This window comes from Artemia franciscana, chromosome 7, assembly GCF_032884065.1.
Source record: "Artemia franciscana chromosome 7, ASM3288406v1, whole genome shotgun sequence".
Lineage (NCBI taxonomy): Eukaryota > Metazoa > Arthropoda > Branchiopoda > Anostraca > Artemiidae > Artemia > Artemia franciscana.
The window spans coordinates 43975122-43999867 of NC_088869.1; the positions used below are offsets into that span (position 1 = coordinate 43975122).

The 24746-nt window shown below is 35.5% G+C and overlaps 1 protein-coding gene across 4 annotated transcripts in view; it reads left to right on the forward strand.

Moving 5' to 3' along the window:
• LOC136029347 (REST corepressor 2-like) overlaps positions 1-23019 on the forward strand; it is a 53466-nt gene extending 30447 nt beyond the window's left edge. For all 4 annotated transcript variants that reach the window (XM_065707646.1, XM_065707650.1, XM_065707647.1 and 1 more), the window contains exons 6-9: positions 1349-1543; positions 2798-2910; positions 15659-15854; positions 21867-23019. In XM_065707646.1, coding sequence (XP_065563718.1) covers positions 1349-1543; positions 2798-2910; positions 15659-15854; positions 21867-22229 — 867 coding nt within the window. In that variant the 3' untranslated portion in view covers positions 22230-23019. The remainder of the gene's footprint in view (positions 1-1348; positions 1544-2797; positions 2911-15658; positions 15855-21866) is intronic.
• The last annotated feature ends 1727 nt before the right edge of the window (positions 23020-24746 follow it).

Genomic DNA, 24746 nt, shown 5'->3' on the forward strand with positions numbered 1-24746 from the left:
AAAACTCGTAGTAAGTCCAGTTTGAAACCTCTGATTTGTCGGTCAAAATGCCGTTACGATAGTTTTTTTAATGTCGTAACATTCTAAGTTGTAATTTTCATATTCTTTAAACTATTGAAATTATTGCGGCTTCAGGAATAGCAATGGTCCCAGAACCAGCGCAAGACGGGGACTAATACATCTTTTCAAGTCAACATGAAGGGCTTAAGCCGGATAGTTCGAGACATTTAAGTATCTAGGAACAGTATATATGAAGGGTGCAACTTGCGTTTCCCAATGCATATTTTCTTAAAGAAAATCGAATTTTGAATGTAAACAAGTCCAGACAATGCTAAATAAATATGAAAAAATATCAAATTTTCGCATCTGAATGGTGACATAAAAGGAACTTTCTCCTCGCTTATTCTCAAGAAATTTTCTATTAAATCTGAGCCTAGACACACATTATTTTTTCGATTCATAGAATGCCCCTGGGAAATCGTCCAATGCTCCCCCTTGGTTAAGAGTCTGACTTGCTGGCAGTTATGGCCCTGTTTGTTGTTTTTGTATATCAGTTTCAGTTTTAAAGATATGATATTCACGCCCCTTGATTAAAAAGCTTATAACCCCTTTATATAAAAGACTACAAAAATCGAATGGGCTGTTAAATAATACAGGTCGCAGCTTGTAACTAAATATCCGGGAAATTTTTGGCAGTGGGCCATATCTGTTACATCTCTTGTAAAAATCAGGTTTTGCTACTGCATAACATCAAGAAGAAGGAAAATAGATCTGTAAAACTAATAGTAAACTGCTAGCATTGACATCTTGGCTTGGTATTGACACTGTGTCAGATCTTCTCTAATTGTTTGACTATATGATATTTGCCATGATCATATTTTTATAAGTTTTAAAATGTATAATCTTTTTACATCGTCGTACTAAATTTAATAATCTTTTATTATCTTTTGATTGTATGCTACGTGCCAAGACAGTATTTTTTAAGTTTTAAAATGTTACATCGTCATACAAATGAAATATTTCAGTGACCTCGGTCTATCAACAAACAAACAGTCTAGAAAATAAAAAAAATCAGCTTTTTAAATTTCTATGGGATAATACAGTTGTCCTGTTCGGTATTAATCCTAATATTGACGGTGTAATCTAGAAACAAGAAAATTTAGAGAGGGGATTCTGAAAAAAATTAGTATTTGCTTATGCTACCCTATCATTCATCTGAACCTTGACTTAATGTCTGAATTCTGTTGCCAATATTTTTGTGTTTTGTTTGCTCTTGCTTGTGAATCCCTTTAATCTGGCCTTGTGATTTCATTTTTTCTGTTTTTTTCTGAATTAACTTTTCTTGCAGCTTCCTGATAAAACAATAGCTGCCCTAGTTCGTTACTATTATTCCTGGAAAAAGACTCGATCTCAAACTAGCTTGATGGACAGCAACGGTCAGCGAAATTCTAACGCTAAAGCAGCAATTGCAACGGAAGATATCAAATCTTCACAAACTGATATGTCCAGCTCGGAGTCAGAGTCTGAAGAAAAAGAAAAAACGGTAAGTCAAGGTTGCTAGATTAAAGTTATATCATTGGCATGATACTACATTATGCAAATTTTTAAATAGTTAAATTTGCTGCTAAATATGCTAAGTATTTGAAGTGCTATGCTATGAATTATAATGCATGTTGCTGAAAGTAAAAAAAAACAACTAAAGACTGAGTTTCAAACTTCTTTAATGTTATTGACGACTAGTTTTTCGTACCAATGAGGTTTTTTTTAACTCTTTCTACCAACTAATATTATTTGTTCTTCAGTATGTTTCCTTGTCTTAAGATCTTAATGGATTTATCATTATTAAAAAATGTTTATATATCTCTTTTTTGGTCTCAGAATTAGTAGGAAATTGAACTTTTTAGTTCAAACTAACTTTTGCCGTGTTTTCTCTCTCTTTCTCTCGCCCTTTTTCTGTAGCTCTCTCGCTCTATGCAAGTCCCGTGTCATGAATTGACGCATATCCTCAGTTATGCCCCGAGAAAGGTTTTTTGAAAAGTTCACCCTACTTTTCCACTGGGGCATTGACTTAACCTCGAGCAAACTTTGGGTTGCAGATGTCAAACCTAGAGAGATAGATGTATAGCATAAATAACGTTTAAAGAAATAGTTTCTTCATATCTTTCTAAAACATAATTATATGATTTTAAAGAGCTTATAAAGGTGTCTAAAATTTTAAAGAACTTTCTAATGACACCTAAAACTTTGTTCAAACCAGGGGGATTATGTTTTCATAGCTTATCCTTCACCTAACTCAACTGCTGTCCGAGATATTGAAAAGCTTGTCATTTTGGCTATGTCAGATTCAAATTTGTCATATAATATTTAAAATGCGCATTTCGTATCATTAAAAGTACGGCGTCAGATTGAAATTAATATTCTTTCTTTCTTTAATAATCATACGTTGGACTACAACGACCTTGCAGTTAATACCGAAAATATCAAGTCTTTGGTGTTTGAATGGACCATAGTCTTAAATGGTACTGTCATGCCACGCAAATTTTTAGGAATTTTATCTTGCTACAGCTCTTGTAAAAAGATTTTGAGGTATGATTCTTTTAAGACGGGAAAGAGCCATAGAAAATCTCTTTTTCAGCTCATTTTTATGGGTTTCTGCCGTTTTTCACAAAACCTGTGATTTTGGTTTCATTATTATTATCATTAACTGCATTCACTTTTGAACTATGAGCATCTCTCGTATTTACTACTTTATTACCGTAGGATAGCGTTTATAAATTTTGAGTTTCTATGCTTTCAGTTTGATGTGGCCCCAGGATTGAAAGGCACATGCACTAATTGTGGCATCTCTTGTCAACATTTGATCGATACTGCTAAAGGTCCTCTATGTGGTACATGTGCTGACTTTCTCAGGTAAATTGGTTTTTTAAATAGGTATTTATATTTGGTATAAATATTTGTAAATTATATTTTATGTTTACGATGACGCACCTGAATATTCAAGCTCCGACGAATAGATTATTCCTCTGGTTTCTTTGTTTCTTATTGTTCAAGTATTGCTACCTTTCAAAGATTTTGAGTATTCGAAGGAGTTTGGTGTTTTTTTATGTTGAATGATCCCGATATTCGACATTCAGAGTTTCGTACAGGGAAGGAGTCCCGAATTAAAGCTGAATATTTGGGTGAGCTCTTCTTAGAAACGTTTTTTGTTAAATATGCAAGCTTAGCCTTAGTGCGTAAATAAGCCTCAACTGAAATTTGCCTTAAATTTAGACTTGATATTAAGAAATCTCTGAGCTAAAGAACCTGACTGAAAATAGTACAAAGGATAGGAAAAGTCTAGTTTTTATACTCTGACTATTAGTTTTTATACTGGGACTACAAATTTTTACTTTTCTAGGGCTGGAGCACCCTTGCCATAATCACAAAAATTTCCCTTTTTCAGAGGAATCTTAAATAATATTCTAAATGAAAAGGTGCCAAAATAACTTTTCGCTCTTAGAGTGAATTTTCTGAGTCAGAATAGGCATTGCAAAATTCCATTTCTAGCAAGCAAAATTCTAGACTTTTTTGCCACTGATGTAAGGTATACTTTACACTGATGATGAGGTTTAGCAAATTTCTCATTTGTATCTGACAACAACATGTGCTTTTTGGTAGACTTTTGCGCTCGCTAGAGGGGCTTTTAGGGACGAGAATTTTCTGAGACCTCTGCCTTACCAAATCTTAGGTAGCTCTGGCTCAAATTTGACATTTAAGGTAAATAGACAGAACGCGAAAAGTTATCTACTAAAAATGATTTTGACTCATTAATTACGCAGACTGAATGTTTAGACGATTTCCAAAGACTAGCAGAGTTTATATACATCTTTTGGTACACTTGCTTAGTTGAAAATTTTCTGACAAAATTATTTTATATCTATTATCTGGACCAGCATTATTATCTAAAGACATTTTTTTACTCGGTAAGAATTCTTTAAAATACTACGTGAGATATAGATTTTGCTTGATGCCAACTTTACACAAAGTAATAACAATCTTTTCGAACCTATCACTTGCGAAACGGACTCACATCCGTAAGTAAATTATGTTGGTAAAATGTATTGAGACTAAAAATGCGTCTTTCTTGTGTATTTCTTCTGATAATAGATAAATAAAAGATTACGAATAACTTTTAAGAAAATATCGCATCAATGAGGAAACTTAGTAAAAAATCTAAAAATATTCAGTTGCCATATATTTAAAGTTAAAGTTTAAAGGAGGAATTTACTACGGCATTGTTGTCCCTTTTTCCTTCAATAAGAAGTTTATCTGTTACCTTCTCTATATATTTCGGTACAAATACACCAAATGTGTGATCTAAATTATGCTGATAGAAAACGATCATATTTTTTTAATTATACGATAACAGCGGTTATTACCTTAATAGATCACTTGGCTGACTCATATTTTCAACCACATTTAGTAGTGTAAAAACTAGACGACGAAGTTAAAATTAGGCTGCTTAGATTGCAAATTGATGTAAAAGTGGAATGTGAAATATTTCTAGCTTAATAGTTATTTCACATGAAGAACCATGTTTGGCTTATTGCTGAAGAGAGTTACTTAAGGTATTTAATTCCTCTTGCATAAGACTAATAAATTCCGCTAGGAAGTGCTGATCAAACTTTTTAAAATTTCTGGTCAAAATTAAAATGTAAGGCGGGTCTAAATCAACCAATGAAATTTATTCTTAGCTAAAGCTTAGCTAAAGACATAACAAGAGAATTTTATATTTTTACCGACGTGTTACAAACAGTAGGTTGTACAAAAAATGTGGTTCAATCCCGCTTTCTAGGGCTATAATGAAAGAAAGGTTGAAATGGCTAGGCCACGTTCTATGGATGAAGGATGATCGATTACCGAAGATTGTCCTTTTTGGCCAACCGTCTGGGGCTACACGGAAAGCAGGTCGTCCTTGTCTGGGTTGGGAGGATGTCATAAATAAAGATTTAAAGGAAATGGGAACTTCCTGGGAGGGTGTAAAGACGGAGGCTTTAAATAGATTAGGTTGGAGGAGGAGCGTGCGTAGCTGTGTTGGCCTCATGCGGCTTGGTGCTGCAGTGAGTTATTATTATTATTAGTAGTAGTATTAAATAGCAAATTGGAAGCAAAAAGTGTATATTGTACTTCCTGTGTCGAATCATAGAATAAGGAGAAAATATTAAAAAAAAACAAGCAAATATAATTCACTGATACCCATAGAAACTCTATCACCTTATGCCACAAATAATAATCAACACCAGCTCATAAACATTCAATGGTTGTAATAAATAAATAAAAGAGAGCTAATAGAGAATTTTAGATCCATGGCGAGTATATAATTCAAACAAATAGCCAAAAGATTGTCTGATCGCTTTTTTCAATTGATGACCATTAAAACACTAGGTGGAAATGTGCGCTGCTGGAAAACGGTTACAGTTCGTGATAACGAACTGTAAGTAAGGAGGGGCTCGGCTAAATAGTAATCAAAACTAAAATGACATTTTGATATAAATAGATACATTAAAAAGTCGACTTGTGCTGATTTCAAATAAATACGATTTATTGGTACCCATCAAAAGTTATTAGTCTGAGAAAATTCAACTGATTCCTGAAAAAGGGGAAACACTTCTGAAAAATCAAGAATTCTTGTTGAAATTCGCAACATCAGATTCAGCGTATCAGAAAACCAGAATCTTATCCTGCATAGATTTCAAGCTTCCATCTGCAAAAATATGGAATTTTTTTGCCACAAGAAATATCACGGATGCGTGTTTTTTTTTTCTTCCCAGGGTTGATCGCATAGGACCAATGGTCCAAAAAGATCAAAGAGGGTTCATTTGAACAAAAATTAAAAACCCTAGTACTCCTTTTAATTGACCAAAAAATTGGAGGGTGCTTAATAATAATTTATTTTTAACCCATTATAAATAGCAAGACAAAAATGGAGTAATGAATTACAAAAAGAAAGAGATAAAAATAAATAAATAAAAACAATCACCTAGAAAAAAACACGGGATCTTACTAATCCCATTTAAATCAATAGGCTTCGATTTCAGTTACAAAATTGTATTCCACACGGCGTCAACAGAAACAGGTATAACTTGGTGCTTAGATAGACTCTTCGGACTGACATTTGATTACAACTTTGATAATGATCAAAATGATGCGTAAAATTATCATTTCAGATGCGTAAAAATAGAAGTAAAATGGACAACCTACATAGACTCAATAATCAAACTAACCAAATTATTGCTAGCATCTTATCTAAATTCTACTAACCTTCATAATTTGCTCTTTAAGCTAAAGTAAGACTCCTTGTCCCAATTCAGATCGACTTCTAAAGCACAAAAGCGGTTTAGAATCAGAAGTTTTTGAAAGTTCTAAAAAACTTTAGAGTAAAGAGTGAGGTATTTAGTAGGGGCATCCATATACGTAATAATTCCTGTTTGTTTAGGTTTTAATGATGTTCCTTGCTTTTAGTTGAAAAATTTGTTTTTGTATTTAATAAACATTAAATACCCCCCCCGGGTAACAAATACTAATCAGACACAAACTCACAGATATAAATAAAATAATAAAAGAGAGAACTGATAGAGAATTTTTGGAACCACGGTGGGTTTCAGGATTGAAAGGCTATGCAAAAGATTGATTGGAGTTGAGGACGATTAGAATACAAAAGAAAAAGGTTTGCAGCTGGGGAAAATTGTGCAGCTGAGCAACGCTGTATCTGTTGCTTTTTAATCGTTATAAGCGGTCCGTGGTTGTATAACGAAAATAACAGAATTTTTTCTCTGTACAATGCCCCCCCCCAAAAAAAAACATAAAAATCAAACACTAATAGTAAACCTTGAATAAAATATATTAATAAATAAAACAAAAGGACGAGGGAGAGAAAAAAGTGAGTTAGTTTCTATTGGGCGTCATTTAAAAAAAGGGGATAAAACTTTCAGATACAAAACTGAAGTGTAAAAACTGACAGAAAAAAAGAAGAGTTCTTAGTATAATAAAAGAAAAAATAGACCGTGTTTTCGTCTGTTTAGAAGTCCTGTAAACATAAGTGCATAAAACAAAAATTAAGTTTCGTCAATTTTCTAGTTTTTCACAGAGATCATCTTTTTTTTGCTTTCATTTTCGATTGAGCTTCTATGACCTCAGGAAGCTCACGAACGTCCATATTTCGTACGAGTCTTGAGTTAATAAGCTCGGGCAGTAAGCAATGTTCCCAAAAGTAGTCCAGTTTTGGCAACATCTTTTTCCAGAATTCTGTGTCACGTTGGACCTCGACAATTTGAAAATCATTTTCGTCAACAAAGGCAATTAGAAAGCAAGTTTCTTTGTCTACGATATTAAGCTGACCCTGTATTTGGTAAAAATATTTATGTTCCCTTTTGAGTAGAAGACGGCTCTCAACAGGATCCCACCTAAGGAAAAAACCACTCACTAAATTTCCTTGTGCAGCTTCTTTTATTGTTTTGTCTGCTTGAATATTTGTTATTGTTTTAACTTCAACAAGTCCAGAGTCACATATCCCGTCAGGAGAAGTTCAAGCCACCATCTTTCTTTATCAGCAAAAAGGCCAAAATCATTCGATCTTTGAACAACTTGGCCCTTTTTACTTTCAAAACACGCGATTGCAATTTGCTCACAATCAACTCCATGATTCATTTGCCAGTTACAATACATTTGTTTCCCTGTTACTATTTCTTTGACAAGCCTTGCCGAAGATGTGGCAGGCCTACGAACACAGATAGAATGGAACCGTGTGCTTGAAATAGTTTCCATTCTTTTAGAAATCCATTTGGGATTATCAGCCTGACCAGCCGTAATAACGGGCAACTTCTTGAGCTGGTCAATAGATGGTTTCATTTTTCTCAAATATAATTGTTTGGCAGCCTCAAATTCTGTAGGCAGAAGATACGGAGTTTGGCCATTTGGCCCATATTCTGAATCATTTTTTGGCAATTCGCCTCGGACACTGCTACCATTGCTGGATTGACGTGCCTTGTACCTGCCTCCACGTCAGCTTTTGCATTGTAGTCGTGCCCTTTCGTCCTTTTATCCCACGCGGCGTCCAAAATAACTCTAATATACGGTATACCATCTTCTGAAATTCTGCCATCAGATATAGCCAGCTTCCTTGCCATTTACCTGAATAACATTGTCCAAATCTTCTTTCCACTTCTGAAAAAGAATTTAAAAAAAACAAGTTTTTTTAAATGAAAGTAAGGAGCGATATTAAAACTTAAAACGAACAGAAATTACTCCGTATATGAAAGGGGCTTTTCCTCCTCAAGGCCCTGCTTTTTACGCTAAAGTTTGACTCTTTCTCTTAGCTCTACATTTTAAAAAGGTAAAAAACTTTAGCGTAAAGAGCGGGGCGTTGAGGAGGAAAAGCCCCTTTCATATACGGAGTAATTTGTGTTCGTTTTAAGTTTTAAAGTCGCTCCTTACTTTCATTTAAAAGAACTTGTTCTTTTTTAATTTCTGGACGTTTTTGAATTAATGCATTTTTTTATCTTGGCTTTCGAAATTTGCATATTAAGTTTTTTGGACTAAATGGCTTTTTCATAGTTTTAATCGGAAGATTTTGAGAAAAAAGGAGGCGAGACAGGATGCCTAGTTGCCCTCCAATTTTTTGATTACTTAAAAAGGCAACTATAACTTTTAATTTTTTACTAACGTTTTAATAAGTAAAAAATATACGTAACTTACGAATTAACTTACGTAGCGAACTTCTATATTCGTATGTTTTAATTGCGTATATGAGGGGGCTCACCCCTCGTTGATACCTCGCTCTTTACACTAAAGCTTAAATTTTTTCCCAATTCCTTAAGAATGACCCCTGAATCACAAAGGCCGTAGAATAAATAGTTGAAATTACTAAAAATACTTTAGCGTAAAGAGCGAGGTATTACGAGGAGGTAAACCCCTCATATGCGTAATAATTTCTGTTCGTTTTAAGTTTTAATGCTGCTCCTCACTTTCAGTAGAAAAAACTTTTCATATTTATTTTTTCATTGTTTTTTTAAATAATGCTAGAAAATCATGTGCCCCCTCCATTGAAAGTCTCTTCCCCCTTGAGAAGTTCCTCCATGGAAAGATCCTCCCACGTAACCCCCCTCCCTCAACTCTCCCCCCAAACCAAAAAAAATCCCCCTGAAAACGTCTGTACACTTCCCAGTAACCATTACTATATGTAAACACAGGTCAAAGTTTGTAACTTGCAGCCCCTCCCACGGGGACTGCGGGGGAGTAAGTCGTCCCCAAAGACATAATTATTAGGTTTCTCGACTATGGTGAATAAAATGGCTATCTCAGAATTTTGATCCGGTGACTTCGCGGAAAAAATGAGCGTGGGAGGGGGCCTAGGTGCCCTCCAATTTTTTTGGTCACTTAAAAAGGGCGCTAGAACTTTTAATTTCCTTTAGAATGAGCCCTTTCGCGATATTCTAGGCCCAATGAGTCGCTACGATCACCCCTGGTAAAATCGTGATTTGTCTTCTGGCAAAAAATACGAAATTCCACATTTTTGTAGATAGGGGCTTGAAACTTCTACTAAAAGGTTCTCGGACACGCTGAATCTGATGATGTGATTTTCGTTAAGATCGTATGACTTTTAGGGAGTATTTCCCCCTATTTTCTAAAAGGAGGCAAATTTTCTCAGGCTCGTAACGTTTGACTGGTAAGACTAATCTTGATGAAACTTATATATTTAAAATCAGCATTAAAATGCGATTCTTTTGATGTAACTATTGGTATCAAAATTCCATTTTTTAGAGTTTAGAGATTTTTAATTAGTTTTTTAAACTGAAAATAAGGAGCAACATTAAAATTTAAGATGAACAAAAATTAGTCCTTAATATAATTCTTATATTAGGATTGCTCCTCAAGCTAAGTTTAACTTTTTGTCCCAATTCTTGAGAACTTATCCTAAAACATAAGGGATGTTTATTCTAATAAGAAGCTTTTTTTAACTAAAAATCATTAGCATGAACAGCAAGGAATTATTCTTATCGTTTTATGTCCTTCCCTTTCTGTAAAAAACTTTAATTCCTAAATCCCTTTTTATTTAATTCCGAATTGGATTGAACTTCAACAAGATAGACTAAATAATACAATTATTATGTTCATATCTGTAAAAAAATATAGAAGGAAATTAACTTACCTTCGGAACTGTCCCAACTTTCTCCTTTTATTCAGCGCTGCTGCTTTCTTGTTACCCATTATCTTTTAAAAGTTCTTAACAATAGTTGACACGGCCGAAAAAGATACAAAAAAGCTATTTTGCGTACACCCAATCGTATTTGTTCTCTCCCCAAAACCACCCACTGCATTGAATCTCCTGACGATAAACCGGAATTCAGCACCTGTCTGCCCTCTGAGATAATTTGAATATTCTTGATTTTCTGTTTTTTATAGAAAATGAAACTGCTTTTTTAAAGACAAATTTAAGCAATATTGTAATTTTAACCTCGTAAGTAAATAGATAAGAAAGTGCTGAATGCAACGGTGTATATATTTTTTTATTTTGATCGAAGATAAAGAAATGCAAGATTTTTAAAGAGACCCTACTTTTTCAAAATACTTACAGGCTTTTTGCATGATTATAAGAAATGATGAAAAAAAAAAAAAAAAATTGAAATAGACATTTTCAAGAACACAGTCTTCGCTATCGAATGGCATCTCTATCTTAATCTTGCGGTGAAGTACAAAGAAATACAAGCTTCCAGAAATTTTACATGGGAAATCGAAACAGGAAAGATAAACCTTATAACTGTACTAGTTCAAAAATGAAAATTTCGCAATATCTCAAGTTTATTGGTAAAATTATTTATAGTTTGTTTGAATTGGCTTCCCCCTTGGCTCTAAGCGCTTAGTATGCGAAGTCTTAGTAAGAGTTGAGAGCATATACAGAAGAATGAAGCTGTAGGGATTTTTAGCTTCCAAAAGTACATCAGCTTATAGTTACACACATAAAGACCAATATCGTATAATATTGATCCCAGTCACACATTTATTTGATCTCCAAGCATCAATCCACCCGAAAATGTCATGGTTCCAAATATATATATATATATATATATATATATATATATATATATATATATATGTATATATATATATATATATATATATATATATATATATATATATATATATATATATATATATATAGTACTGGGAGCCCCGCGGCTTCGCTGCCGGGTCCTGGCACGTTTCTATATATGGATTCTCACTGTCGCTTGTCTTCTAAATGCAGACAATTTGAGTCTTTTCTTGATGTCATAACGTCCAAATAGACCTTCAATTAGGATTAGTACATTTGTATAATACGCTGTTTTATTGGACCTTTAACTTTTGCCTCGGCTTGTATTTTGTCATTGTGAAAGACATATGGCTGAACTTTCGTTTCTTTTAATTGTTCAGGTGGTGGGACAAAAACTTCTTCATTTGCCTAGAACTGTCTTTTGTTATAATGAAAGACATATTGCCGAACCTTTGTTGCTTTTAATTGTTCAGATGGTGGGACAAAAACTTCTTTTTCTTCAAACGATTTATCTAGTCCAGGTTTTTTATTTTCAAAGGTATGGTTGGCATTGATGACCTTATCCCTGTCAAATCCAAAACCTAATAATCATCGCTATCATTTTCAATTGGTTTGGTTCGTCTTACCTGACTTTATCTATGTCAAAACTAAAAGCCTAATAATCATCGCTGTCATTTTCAATTGGTATAGTTCGTTTTACCTCGGCTTTTCTTTCGTCATTATAAAATACTGTTTTTACCGAACCTTTGTTTTTGTTTAACAAAGGTATAGTAGGCATTAATGAGCTTATGCATCTCAAAATCCCAAGCCCAATTATCGCTATCATTATTAATTTTGACACGTTTTGATTATCGCTGTCCAGGTTGATTTTCATTGACTTCTCATATGTTTGGTATCGCGTATCTTCTAACCGCGTGTGGCTTTGCTTATCATTTTCATTTTTGACTTGCTCACATGCTCGGTGTCGATGTCTTCTAACCATGTTTGTCTTTGCCCTTCATTTTCATTTTTGACATGCCGCCGCTGTTATTCTAACGGCGTATGTATTTGATCTTCATTTTCATTTTTGAATCGCGCACATGCTCGGCGTCGCATGTCTTCTAACTGCGTATGTCTTTGCTCTTCATTTTCATTTTTAACAGGCTGCCGCTTTTTTTCTAACTGCGTGTGTCTTAGCTCTTCATTTTTGGCTCACTCACTTGCTTGGTGTTGCATGTCTTCTAACCTCGTGTGTCTTTGCTCTTCATTTCATTTTTAACGTGCTCTAATTGTTGTTTTTGCATATCTTCTAACCGCCCATACCTTATCTCTTCATTTTAATTTTTGACACTTTTTTGGACTTTGATTACTTCAGACAATTTAACAATGGCTTTTGCTTTAGTTGCCCGTATTGGTGTTGTCGTAATTGATGGTCCAGGTCAGTGGTTCCCAACCGGTGGTACGCGTACCCCAGGGGGTACGCGAAGGTCCCAAAATTAATTTAGTCTACATCTTTAAAACTTGTTTCTGACTCAGTTCCAACATTTCCCTCAAAATCAGATAACATAACCCATTGTACGTAATTTCAGACTCATTTTCAAAACTTTCGCTTTCAGTAACCCGCTAATTTTTCTCCATAGCCGTAAGGTCTCGATTTAAACTCAGCGGGTTCAGTATCTTGTCATCTGTTGAAACACGAAGTTCGTGAATTGTGGTTGCAAACAAAGATGGATAGATTCCTGATCAGGAATAACAAGAAGCCGAATGATGGTACCCAAAACTCTGAACCTGCACCTAAGAAGAAGAAATATGACGAATCATCGGTCAAAGTGCGTCGATATTTGTCAGAATACCTAGGGCTCGGATTTAGTGCGACAAAGTCTGATCCAGTGAATGCACAGTGCGTTCTTTGTGGTCAAGTCTTGGCCAACAGTTCCATGAAACCTGCGCATATGAACCGGCATCTCAGTACTGTGCACCCTTCTCATGTCGGTAAGCCCATAGAGTTTTTCAAGCGTAAACAAGAAGCATTCGCTAGTAACTGTTTGGAAATTGCAAAAGTGGCATCAGTTTCTTCAAAGGCTCTCCGGGCTTCGTATGCTGTTTCATATTTAGTTGCGAAACAGAAAAAACCGCACACCATCGCCGAATGTCTGATATTACCAGCACTAGTGAAAGTCAGTGAAATAATGTTTGACACGAAAACTGCTACTGCCCTTCAGTCTATACCTGTGTCGAACAATACCATTTCAAGAAGGATAGAAGACATTGCAAGCGATATTGTCATGCAGGTTATTGAGCAAATAAAGTAGACGAAGATGTTTGCGTTACAGCTTGACGAAAGCACGGATGTGTCAGGTGAAGCCCAGGTGATCGTCTTTGTTCGATATCAAGATTGTTCTGACATAAGAGAAAATATTCTGTTTTGTCAAAACCTACAGTCAAGAACAACAGGAGAAGAACTATTCAAGGTGATTGACAAATTCTTCGCAGAAGGGGGCATCTTGTGGGACTGGTGTCTATCAGTTTGCAGTGATGGAGCTGCCGCCCTAACAGGGAAGAATAATGGGCTCATGGCCTGGATAAGGAAGAAAAATCCAAAGGTGAAGTGGTTGCACTGTATCATTCACAGGCAAGCTCTTGCATCGAAAAGGATGAACGCACATCTGCACGAGACCCTCAACGAGGCTGTAAAAGTGATCAACTTCATCAAAGCCCGACCACTGAACTCAAGAATGTTCAAGTTGCTGTGCCAAGAGATGGGTTCAGAACATCAACATTTACTTCTGCACACAGAAGTTCGCTGGTTGTCTCGTGGGAAGATTTTAAACAGACTTTTCGAGCTTCGACAAGAAGTTCATATGTTTCTTCTGGAGCAAAAATCTGCATTCAGTTCACTTTTTGAAGACCAGGACTGGGTCTGCAGGCTGGCCTATCTTGCGGATATTTTTGACAAACTGAATGACTTGAATCTGTCAATGCAAGGTTTCCGGACGGACGAACTCTCCCTGAATTCGAAGATGTGTGCTTTCATCAAGAAATTGGAGTTCTGGCTTAAAAAGGTTCAAAGAAACAGCGTTAGTGTCTTCCCGACCCTTGACAAGTTTGCGGACGATAGTAAAATTGATAACCTCAACACAATCTTTGATTGTATTCGGGAGCATCTGACAAAGTTGCGAGATGAACTTGTGTCATATTTCCCATCGATTATGAACCAAGATAGAACGCAGGATTGGATCCAAAATCCATTTGTTGAAGTGACAAGCTTAAAGAGAATCTGATCGAACTTGCCAGTGATCGCGCCTTAGAACTGAAATTCCAAAATGTAACTGTTTCCCAGTTTTGGCTGGAGGTGAAAGGAGAATACAAGGAACTAAGTGAAATCGCCATGTCTGCTTTGTTACCATTCGGATCCACTTACCTTTGTGAAGTGTCATTTTCGGCAATGTCATTGATCAAAACCAAACACAGAAACAGACTGAGTGTACAAAATGACCTTATAATCGCCGTTAGTGACATCGAGTCAAGATTTGATAATATTTTAGCAAAAAAGCAGCCTCAAGTTTCTCATTGATTTTGTACGTACATTTAAGCACCGTCATATTGGACAATAAATCTCGTGTTTTTGAAAATCTGATTTTAGTTAAGAAAAAAGTAAAACAACGATTCTCAAGAAAGGGGTACGCAAACTTTTTGGGCCTTGACTAGGGGTACGCGGACCGAAAAAGGTTGGGAACCACTGGTCCAGGTTGTCGGTTTTCACATATTATCATGTTTGATAGTTCAGGGGTTGGTTCCAAAGAATAATCATTTATAGTAACTGCAACTAAAAATTTTCGTTTTTTGGGCCTTCCAATCGACATTATATTATATAAATAATTGATGCGTTAACCCTGCCATGCGTTCCTGTGGCGCTGCGTGCCCAGAAACACGTGAGGTGTCAGTGCCAGTTACTCATCTCTAAGTCTCTAACGCCACGCGTTACTAGCTGACCCCTGCCACGCGCTCCTGTGGCGTTGCGTGCCCCAGCAACACATGGGGTGGCAGTGCCAGTTACTCTTTTCCAAGTAGCAAATTGCTTAATTGTACGTACAGATTAACAGAAGTACAGTAGATTAACAAAGGTACAAACAGTATATTTTTATGATATATATATATATATATATATATATATATATATATATATATATATATATATATATATATATATATATATATATATATATATATATATATATATATATATATATATATACACCTGTCTCTTTCTGTTTTGAGTAGTGAAGCTCCCCTCCCATCTCTGACCAGAAAAAATTGCGTTAAGTCCTGATTTTAGATTGCTACAGTAATTTATATTTTAGGATGTATTTCAGCGTTTTAAATAAGATAAATGTATGAAAATCAAGTATTGACTTCTGTTAAAGCCAAGTTCTGTTTTAAAGGTCAGAAAATTTGATGAGTCCTTTTCTTTTTTGGTTGATATTAGAAGTCGTTTAAAAAAATGGTGGCAAATTAGCTCAAACTCCCCCTGAAACATCATTTCGTGGGATGTCAAGGTTTATTTTAGAATGTCCTGACGCTTTATTGTATAACTGCCAATATTTTTTTCAGGAAAAATGGTAAAATGCGGCCCACGACTGGACCAACAAAGCGTGGAGGTCGTCAAAATGTCCCAGGAGAGAAACGACGTGCTCCTCGTGGAATGCATCTTGACCATGATGACTTGAAAGCCTTTGCGTCTGCTTCAGACAAGGGTGATAGTATTCTAAAAGCCATTGGAACCAATATTGCATCCTTAAAGCGAAAGGTAACTTGAGGAGGATTATGCATTGTCTCATCTTTTTCCAGCTAATTACATGTATAGTTGTATAGTATGGGAAATGGGGCAAGGACTAGCTGAAACGGGAGCCAGGAGAAGGATAGGGCTTGCAAAAACAGATAGCAGAGTCTACAGTCGCCCATGAAGAATCTCTAGATTTTTGTACGTTTCCTATTGTATCTAATTGTTCCAAATGGCAAATTCAATTTGCGAATTGCGTACTTTCAATCAAAGCTATACCTACCCCACTGAAGTATATAGTATATAGTCTCCCCACTCAAGTCTCCTGTTTACTTATTTAATCAAGCATATACGAAAAAGGCTATTTGCCCCTGGGATGTTTGAAAATTCATTTTATAAAAATGTTGGGGTGGGACATGTAGGGGAGTTATAGACAGGCGATTTTGTTCTTTTTTCGATTTTTTTCAGCAAAAATGCCAAAAAGGGCATTTTGTAAATTTATATGTCTGTTTCGTCCTCTCCTAAGTCTAAGAAATTACTACGATCTCTCATGGTTATCTTTACTTTCACATAATTGGTCTTTTTTCTGGCTCTTTTCTAAATGTAAACTCAGTAGAACGAATTTCCATACACATGCTTAGTATACTTAACACCAAAATTCCATATTTAGTAGCAGCACCATTGGCAATCCTTGACACAACAAGAAGGTTTTATACTACTGTTTATTTCACCCAAAATCTTGTGATTTTTTGCTTTTGATTTATTACTAGCTGTTGGGGTCACCCCCCCCCCCCAAGCCCCCCGCGCGCGTAAGTCGTTACGCGCCATATTAGTTACGCGCCTTTGTAGTTGTGTCCCTGTGTCCCACCTGTGAATATAGATAGATATATGTATATATGTTTTTAACTTCGTAAAACTTGCGAATATACAACATTCTTCGCTGTCCCATTGTCTGTGCATATAAATAGATTGTCAGGTTTACCGACTCTTGAACATGCAACATATAATTGTCCATGGTAAAAACAATCCGTATTCAGATCTATACCTCACTATTCTAATGATTGCCCTTGAGCTTTGTTGATGGTGATTGCTAATCGAACATTCCCTGTGTCCCAGTCGTCATTAATATATCCCCTCTGTGCCTCCCGGCGTCCCCGTTGTAGATGTGTCCCTATGTCCCGGTCGTCATTTATATTCCCTGTGTCCCGGTGTCCCAGTCTGTAATTTCTCTTTGAGTGTCCCGGTCGTCATTTATATTCCCTGTGTCCCGGTCGTCATTTGTGTCCCGGTCTGTAATTTCGTCAGTCGACAAACATGACGTGAGTTGACAAACAACTTCATGACGGCATAATGCTAAATCCTTATAATGACGTCAGTCGACACAAACATGACGTCAGTCAACAAAAAAACCACTTATTTTTGTATATATAGAAGATATATATAGATGTAATCTAATCATTTAATCTTGAAGTATTGTTTTTCGCCTTTTTCTTTTTCCTTTTTATTTTTTTTTCTTTATTTTCCGCCATGTTGTTGTTTTGATGGTGGGCTAAAATAAACTGTCTATCTATTTATCTATCTATAATAAATATCTTTGAAAAAACCAGAATTTAAGTAAGTAAGTATAACGAAACTAGACTCTTAAGGTCCAAACCGAAAGTGCTAAACTCCGTTTCTTTGCCCTCAGGCCAGGAAGTGCGATGAAGAGTTGGGGGCCAGCCATCCTATGTTTTTGCACGCACGAAAACGTACACACATTTTATCTTGTTCTATAATTCTTTTGAAAAGTTAAAACAATTGTAAATTTTACATAGTATTGCATAAACGTAATAAGTTTTGACGTCACTCATACGAATTTCTTTCCAAAATTAAAAATCTTGCCGATTTTCTTTCAAATTTATCACTTATCTAGATATTTCTTTAGTTAGAAAATCACAGAAAACCAAGTTTCCCGAAAAATATTGAGCTGTTACTGAGAAAAAAATATACATAATAATCTTTATTTAGACAGATAGTATAATAATAATAATAATTAAAAAATTTTTGTAAAATACACTGATTTGGTTCATAATATACCATTTAAAACGCCAAATTAAATATGCCGGAGTAGTCACTCGCTGAGAGAGGCTGTCAGACCGGAGAATGAAGGTCCCAGGTTCAAATCCTGGTTAGGCTTCGGCAACTTTTTATTGGTATTTGTATTGGTTTAATAGAAACCAGCGAAATATTGCATAAAGAAAAAAAAACAGGTAATTACAAAAATCTTTGCATCCCAAAGTAAATTTATAACTCAAAATAGCAGGTGTCATGTAATAGTTATTAATAGAAGTTTTTTTATTTTAAAATATTGAAAATATTTAAAAAATTGCCTGGGGCAGAAATTGAACCTGCGACCTCCGGAATAAGTTCGATGCACATACCGCTGTGCTACACTAGCTTAGTTATAAAACTCAATTATAAAGTACTTAGTGTTATAGTTTCGCTTTGACGTCAGGCTGTTTAAAAATCTTAAACATTTGTTTTAAGGATAACTTTTTATTTCTGATCCTGAGGAAAGTAATAATTACCATTCCTTAAAAAATAAATACAAAGATATAGTTGATCTTTCAACAAAATATTGCCCACTAATTATCTTCTATCTATATAAAAATAAGTTGTATGTCTGTCACACTATCTTCTATATATATATATAATATGAAAAAAACTTCGTTTTCTTAAAGAGTTAAAGAGGCTGCATCCCAAAGTCGAACCTTAAAACGTACAGGAATTAGAAGAGGCAGTTGGGGGGCTGCCGCCCCCCAAACCCCCAGCTTTTAAAGACTCTTTTGTACAGGTTTTTTGTTTTTTTGCTAACCCCCCGCTCTTGGCTTCGGAAAGGCCCTCTTTTAATTAACAAAAAATTGAAATGAATGAATAATGGAATAACTTCGAAAAATGTTAAACACAAGAGGACAGGAGAACCATTGCGCCGAAACTAGTAAATAGTAACAAGTCCCCCCACAAAAAAAAACCTGTACAAAAGAGTCTTTAAAAGCTGGGGGTTTGGGGGGCGGCAACCCCCCAACTGCCTCTTCTAATTCCTGTACGTTTTAAGGTTCAACTTTGGGACGCAGCCTCTTTAACTCTTTAAGAAAACGAAGTTTTTTTTCATATTATTTCTGTACGTTTTTCTACAATCCATGGTTGATGTAATTTAATAATTCCTGTACTCCTCGTACAGGAATTAGGAGAGGAACTTGGGTGGCTGCCGCCCCCCCCCCCGCTTTTAAATCATTGTATAAAATAGAAAAAAATTAGGACTATAAGAAGACTATTAGGAGAGGCAAACCCCCCGCTTTTAAAGACTCTTTTGTACAGGTTTAATTTTTTTTCATATTAATTCTGTACGTTTTTCTACAATCCATGGTGGATGTAATTTAATAATTCCTGTACTCCTCGTACAGGAGTACTCCTCGTACAGGAATTAGGAGAGGAACCCCCCCCCCTCCCCCCCGCTTTTAAATCATTGTATAAAATAGAAAAAAAATAGATAGAATGACCGAAATGTTTCTTTTGCTCATAAGAAGCTAATATTCTGTTATCTCTCAAATGATAAGCTGTCCAGGTGTTATCAAAATTTTTTTGATGTTGTGAAAAAAAACCGCCCGTAAGGACTTGAACCCTTGACCCGAGGATTAAAAGTCTCTCGCTCTACCAACTGAGCTAATAACTTGCATGTGTGTAAATATAACTTCTCAATAGCTTTTAAAAATTTCAAATTAACATGGGCTCTTATGGAGAGAAATCCGTTAATTAAATAGCTAATGGGTGGTTTCTGGAAAACAGGGAAGGAGTTATCGGATCGAGCTGAAATTTCGCGGATAAGCTCCTGGGCCGTAGGGGACCTTAACTTATGAATTTCAGCCCGATCGGACAACGTTAAAAGGGGTGGGGGGGGGGGGGGTTGGAGGGTCGAAACTTTCGGGGGGTTAAGATTTTCCTACGAAACTTTCCAGGAAAATTACTCGGAGAATTCCGCATCGAATGAGTCTTCGTACACCCAGATCCGATGTCGGATGTGACCTGTAGGCGTCTAGGAAAAAAAAGTAAATGAATTTTAAGTGGCTATGCGTGGTTTCTGGAAAACAGGGAAGGAGTTATCGGATCAAGCTGAAATTTCGCGGATAAGCTCCTGGGCCCTAGGGGACCTTAACTTGTGAATTTCAGCCCGATCGGACAACGTTAAAGGGGGGCTTGGGTTGACAGATCGAAACTTTCGGCCAGATTTTCCCCATGAAGGAAAAGTTGGAGGGGGATGAAATTTTGCAGGTTTCTTAGTTGGAGCTCGGGCTACGAAATGCATCCCTCCCCATCCGTCTGCGACCACTGGAACCGAAGATCGCTTAACATTGTCGTGTGTCGCCTCTTTATAGAGGCACGAGTGTGCCTCCTTGATATATATAAATAAGTTGTATGTATTTTTGTGTTGATGGATTGCATATGACGTCTGAAAAATAAAGAAGACAAAGAAAACCGAAAAAAGAAAAAAGGTTTCGCTTTGACGTCAGGCTGTTTAAAAATTTCGCATTTTTACCCTTGGTACAGGCTTCTTACAACCTTTAATACCCTTGGTACAGGCTTACTATAGTACAATGCATGGGACCTAATTTTAAGTACCTTATGAAATTACCTGTAAGGCCAAGACAGCGCTATATGCTCCTCCTCCAACACCTAATATTCCAGCTTAGGAATATTAGGTGATTCCCTAGAATTTAGGGAAGCACACGTGTGAACTGGATTTTACTCAACCCTCGTAATCAGATTAGCCACTGCAATTTAATTTTTCATTTGCCTTTGATGCAAGACTGTATCCAGGATTTTTGATAGTTTTTTTTATGATTAATGATTTATTTGATTATTAATGATTTAACGATGTAATGATTATTTTAACAGCGAAAAAAAAAATATTTTTCCCTTTTGTTTAAATATTTTTGAAAAATTCACTCTCATCATTGCTGTTCAGATAGCTACAACCTGGTCAAAAAACAGCATCCCAAAGTAAATTTATAACTCAAAATAGCAGGTGTCATGTAATAGTTATTAATAGAAGTTTTTTGTTTTAAAATATTTAAAAAATTACCTGTGGCAGGAATCGAACCGACGACCTCCGGACTAAATCCGATGCACATACCGCTGTGCTACACTGGCTTAGTAATAAAATTCAATTATAAAGTACTTGATGTTATAGTTTCGCTTTGACGTCAGGCTGTTTAAAAATCTTAAACATTTGTTTTAAGGATAACTTTTTATTTCTGATCCTGAGGAAAGTAATAATTACCATTCCTTAAAAAATAAATACAAAGATATAGTTGATCTTTCAACAAAATATTGCCCACTAATTATCTTCTATCTATATAAAAATAAGTTGTATGTCTTTTACACTATCTTCTATATATATATAAAAATAAGTTGTATGTATTTTTGTGTTGAAGGTTTGCATATGACGTCTGAAAAATAAAGAAGACAAAGAAAACCGAAAAAAGAAAAAAGGTTTCGCTTTGACGTCAGGCTGTTTAAAAATCTCGCATTTTTACCCTTGGTACAGGCTTATTACAACCTTTAATACCCTTGGTACAGGCTTACTATAGTACAATGCTTAGGAACTAATTTCAAGTACCTTATGAAATTGCCTGTAAGGCCAAGACAGCGCTATATGCTCCTCCTCCAACACCTAATATTCCAGCTTAGGAATATTAGGTGATTCCCTAGAATTTAGGGAAGCACACGTGTGAACTGGGTTTTACTCAACCCTCGTAATCAGATAAGCCACTGCAATTTAAATTTTCATTTGCCTTTGATGCAAGACTGTATCCAGGATTTTTGATAGGAGTTTTTTTTATGATTAATGATTTATTTGATTATTAATGATAAAACGTTATAGGATATACAGGAAAATTCTGATTAAACAACTCCAGTTTGACCAGGGGTGAGAGATATAACAATTCCCAGCGACATTTTTTAAGGTTAATTAATTTGTTTGTACATCTCTATTTGCAACAGGTGCAGCTAAATAAGCAGCAAGTCAGCTCAGTCAAGCGTGACCTCGGGGATGGCCTCGGTGTTCCCCGCCCAACTCTTACAATGATTTCGAAGCAGTGGACTAATGAGGAAATAGCTTTGCTTATTGAAGCTGTTCCTCAGTATGGAAGGTCTTTCAAAAAAATTGCTGAAATTATTACAACGAAAACGGATAGTCAAGTGCGGTGTTTCGTGAATGCACATGGACACAAGCATAATTTATCTGAACTGTTTAAAGCATATGAGAATAGTCACAAAAAAGTGGTCAGTAAAGAGGTGAAAATGGACACTGACGAGAAAACTGTAGAATCTATGGAGTGTATAGCTGTTACTGATGGTGATTAGAGAATAGTTTAGGATAGTGTCTTATATCAGCAATTCTAGAAGGAAAAATGACTGATTTTAGTTATTCGGTTTTATTGACAGAGTGAGTATATGACAGACTGCCTTAGACTCAAAGATGGGGTGTCAGATAAAAACAAATGTCTGAAAGTAATAGATTTTTAAACTGTGTAATCGCTTCATTTTGTTTTTGGTTTATTTTAAATGTAATAGATAGTATTATATCGAAAATGATTTTCATTTAATTGTAGAAGCTCTGCTTTCTCCTGTTTAGTGTTCATTGAAATTGGGAGATGTTTTCAAAAAAAGAGAAAAAATATATTAATTGCAAAACTCTCTAAGCTTCATGTGACAAATCGAAATGGGTGCGACTTAGTAACACTTTTAATGTTTTAAGGGCTTCCTCTATACAGAAAAAATACACTACGAAGGATTATCCCAAGCTGAAAGTGTGTGTAATTATTCTGTGGCCTCTCATTGAACGGAGGGGTTGTTGGTCCGACTTCTAACTGTGAACAACCGGCTTTTTTTCTGATATGTTCTCGAGTTTGGATCCCTTCAAAATGAGGTGGACTCTTTTGAAAACGAAACTCTTGCTCCTCCTCTCGGCAAATTCTTAGCTTCAATGATTTTATTTAGGATAAATTTTGGTTGTTATTCGGATGTGCATTTAGGAAAGGCAACTTATTAAACGAACTCTAGTTCTGTATGTCATAGTTTTTTTTAGTGTTTTGTAATGTAATAGCTGCGTTATGATCAATTTTTCTATTAAAATAAAATCTATTTGTATTCTTTTCTGATGTAAGTCAAGGTCCCCGATCAGTCCTTTTTCTATAACAGCCAGCAAACTGCTTTTTTTCCGTTCCTGTGTAGTTAAGTCGGCAATTCAATTCTATTTTAAGTTTCAACGCCCTTGTAGTTGGTGAACTATGCTAAAACGATAAAAAATGAACATACAGATGCGATAGTTTTATATAGCTATAAACATGTACAGCAACTATTGGCTGAAGACATTTCCTTTTGTTCTGCATGCTCGCGTGTAGTATACTATATCCACTTAAACAAATGCTGGCGCGTTTTTAAATTCCTTAATTTATAATAAAATTCACATACATCTTTCAAGTTAGTGTTTTATCACAGTTCAGTTACACCTATTTTGCTTTCTTTGTTTAAATCTTTTTTTTTGTGAACCCTTTCCATTGCAAAAAAGTTCAAATGTACCAAATTAAGATAGTACAAATATGATTTTTGAGTTGAATTTATTGTGAATTTACATAAAGCCGCTAGATATTTTTTTTTTTTATTCAATATCCTGGGAAGCACAATGATTGAAATCGTTAAACACATATTCCATAACTTTAAACTGCAGTAGCTTGTAAGCTTGTTTATTGCAGAGAGTATTTTCAACTGTCAATTTTAACCTTGACAACAACTTGGAATAAATGGCCCTGTGTAAAATTTCTTTGGTGAAGTAAAAGAATCCAAACACTCGGAGCTCAGAACAGAGCTCTAAAAACCCCCCATGAATGTTTACGTACCTGTATCCTGATTAATGCCTGTGTCTACCTCCATAGTACTAGATCATTTAATCTATATGTCAAAAAAACATCCAGTCGTATGACATTCTAGAGACTTGAGCCCCGGTTTGCACCGTGTTTTGAACACTGCTTTCCATCGTTTTTTTTCTCTTTTTTTTACATTACCACTTGAAAAACTATGCATGACTAATCTGATGTACTTACAGTATTTCAAACCCCAGTAATTGAGTGAACTGCACTACATATTTATTTGGTTGCCACTTCATTAGGGTCAACCTAAGAGGCTATAAATTTGGCTACTAGGTTTTTGTTTTTCACTTCGAAAGTCCATCAGAGCGGTGGTTTTACTTTAGATTGTTTTTCATGTATTTCTTTAAGTGTTTTTTCTTTTGTTATCGTATATTTTACTTTTGATAAAGAAAAGATTGATATTGTTTTTACGATTTGGAAGTGAAGGAAGATTTGTTTTGTGATGAGGAGTTAGAGACGGTACTAACACGATTAAAAATTATAAAGCGTCTGATACTGATAGTGTGGTAAATGGGCTTTTGAAATACGGTATTTGTGAGATTCGATATGATTACTGAAGATTGTGAACATGATATTTGAAAAAGAGGAAGTACCTAGTCATTTTACAAAACATTGATTAAACCTCTTTATGAGAAAGGTGATAAGAGTGTGGTAAAAATAGAGGTATTAGCTTTATTTCTGTAGGGAGCAAATTAATTAGCATTATGACACTTATTCGGTTAAGACATGATGCAGATAGATTTTGAAGGAGAGAACAGTGTGGTTTTAAGAAGGGAAAAGGATGTGCTAACCAAATCTTCACTCTCAGATAATTGAGAAATGTCTGAATCATCACACCTCTTTTGACCCCCGATTGATAGATTATGTACAGGCATTTGATTCAGACGATATTCCTGCGGCTAAGATAGGATGGGAGGTTAGTAGCTTGTTTTGATTGAATCACGAGTTGAGA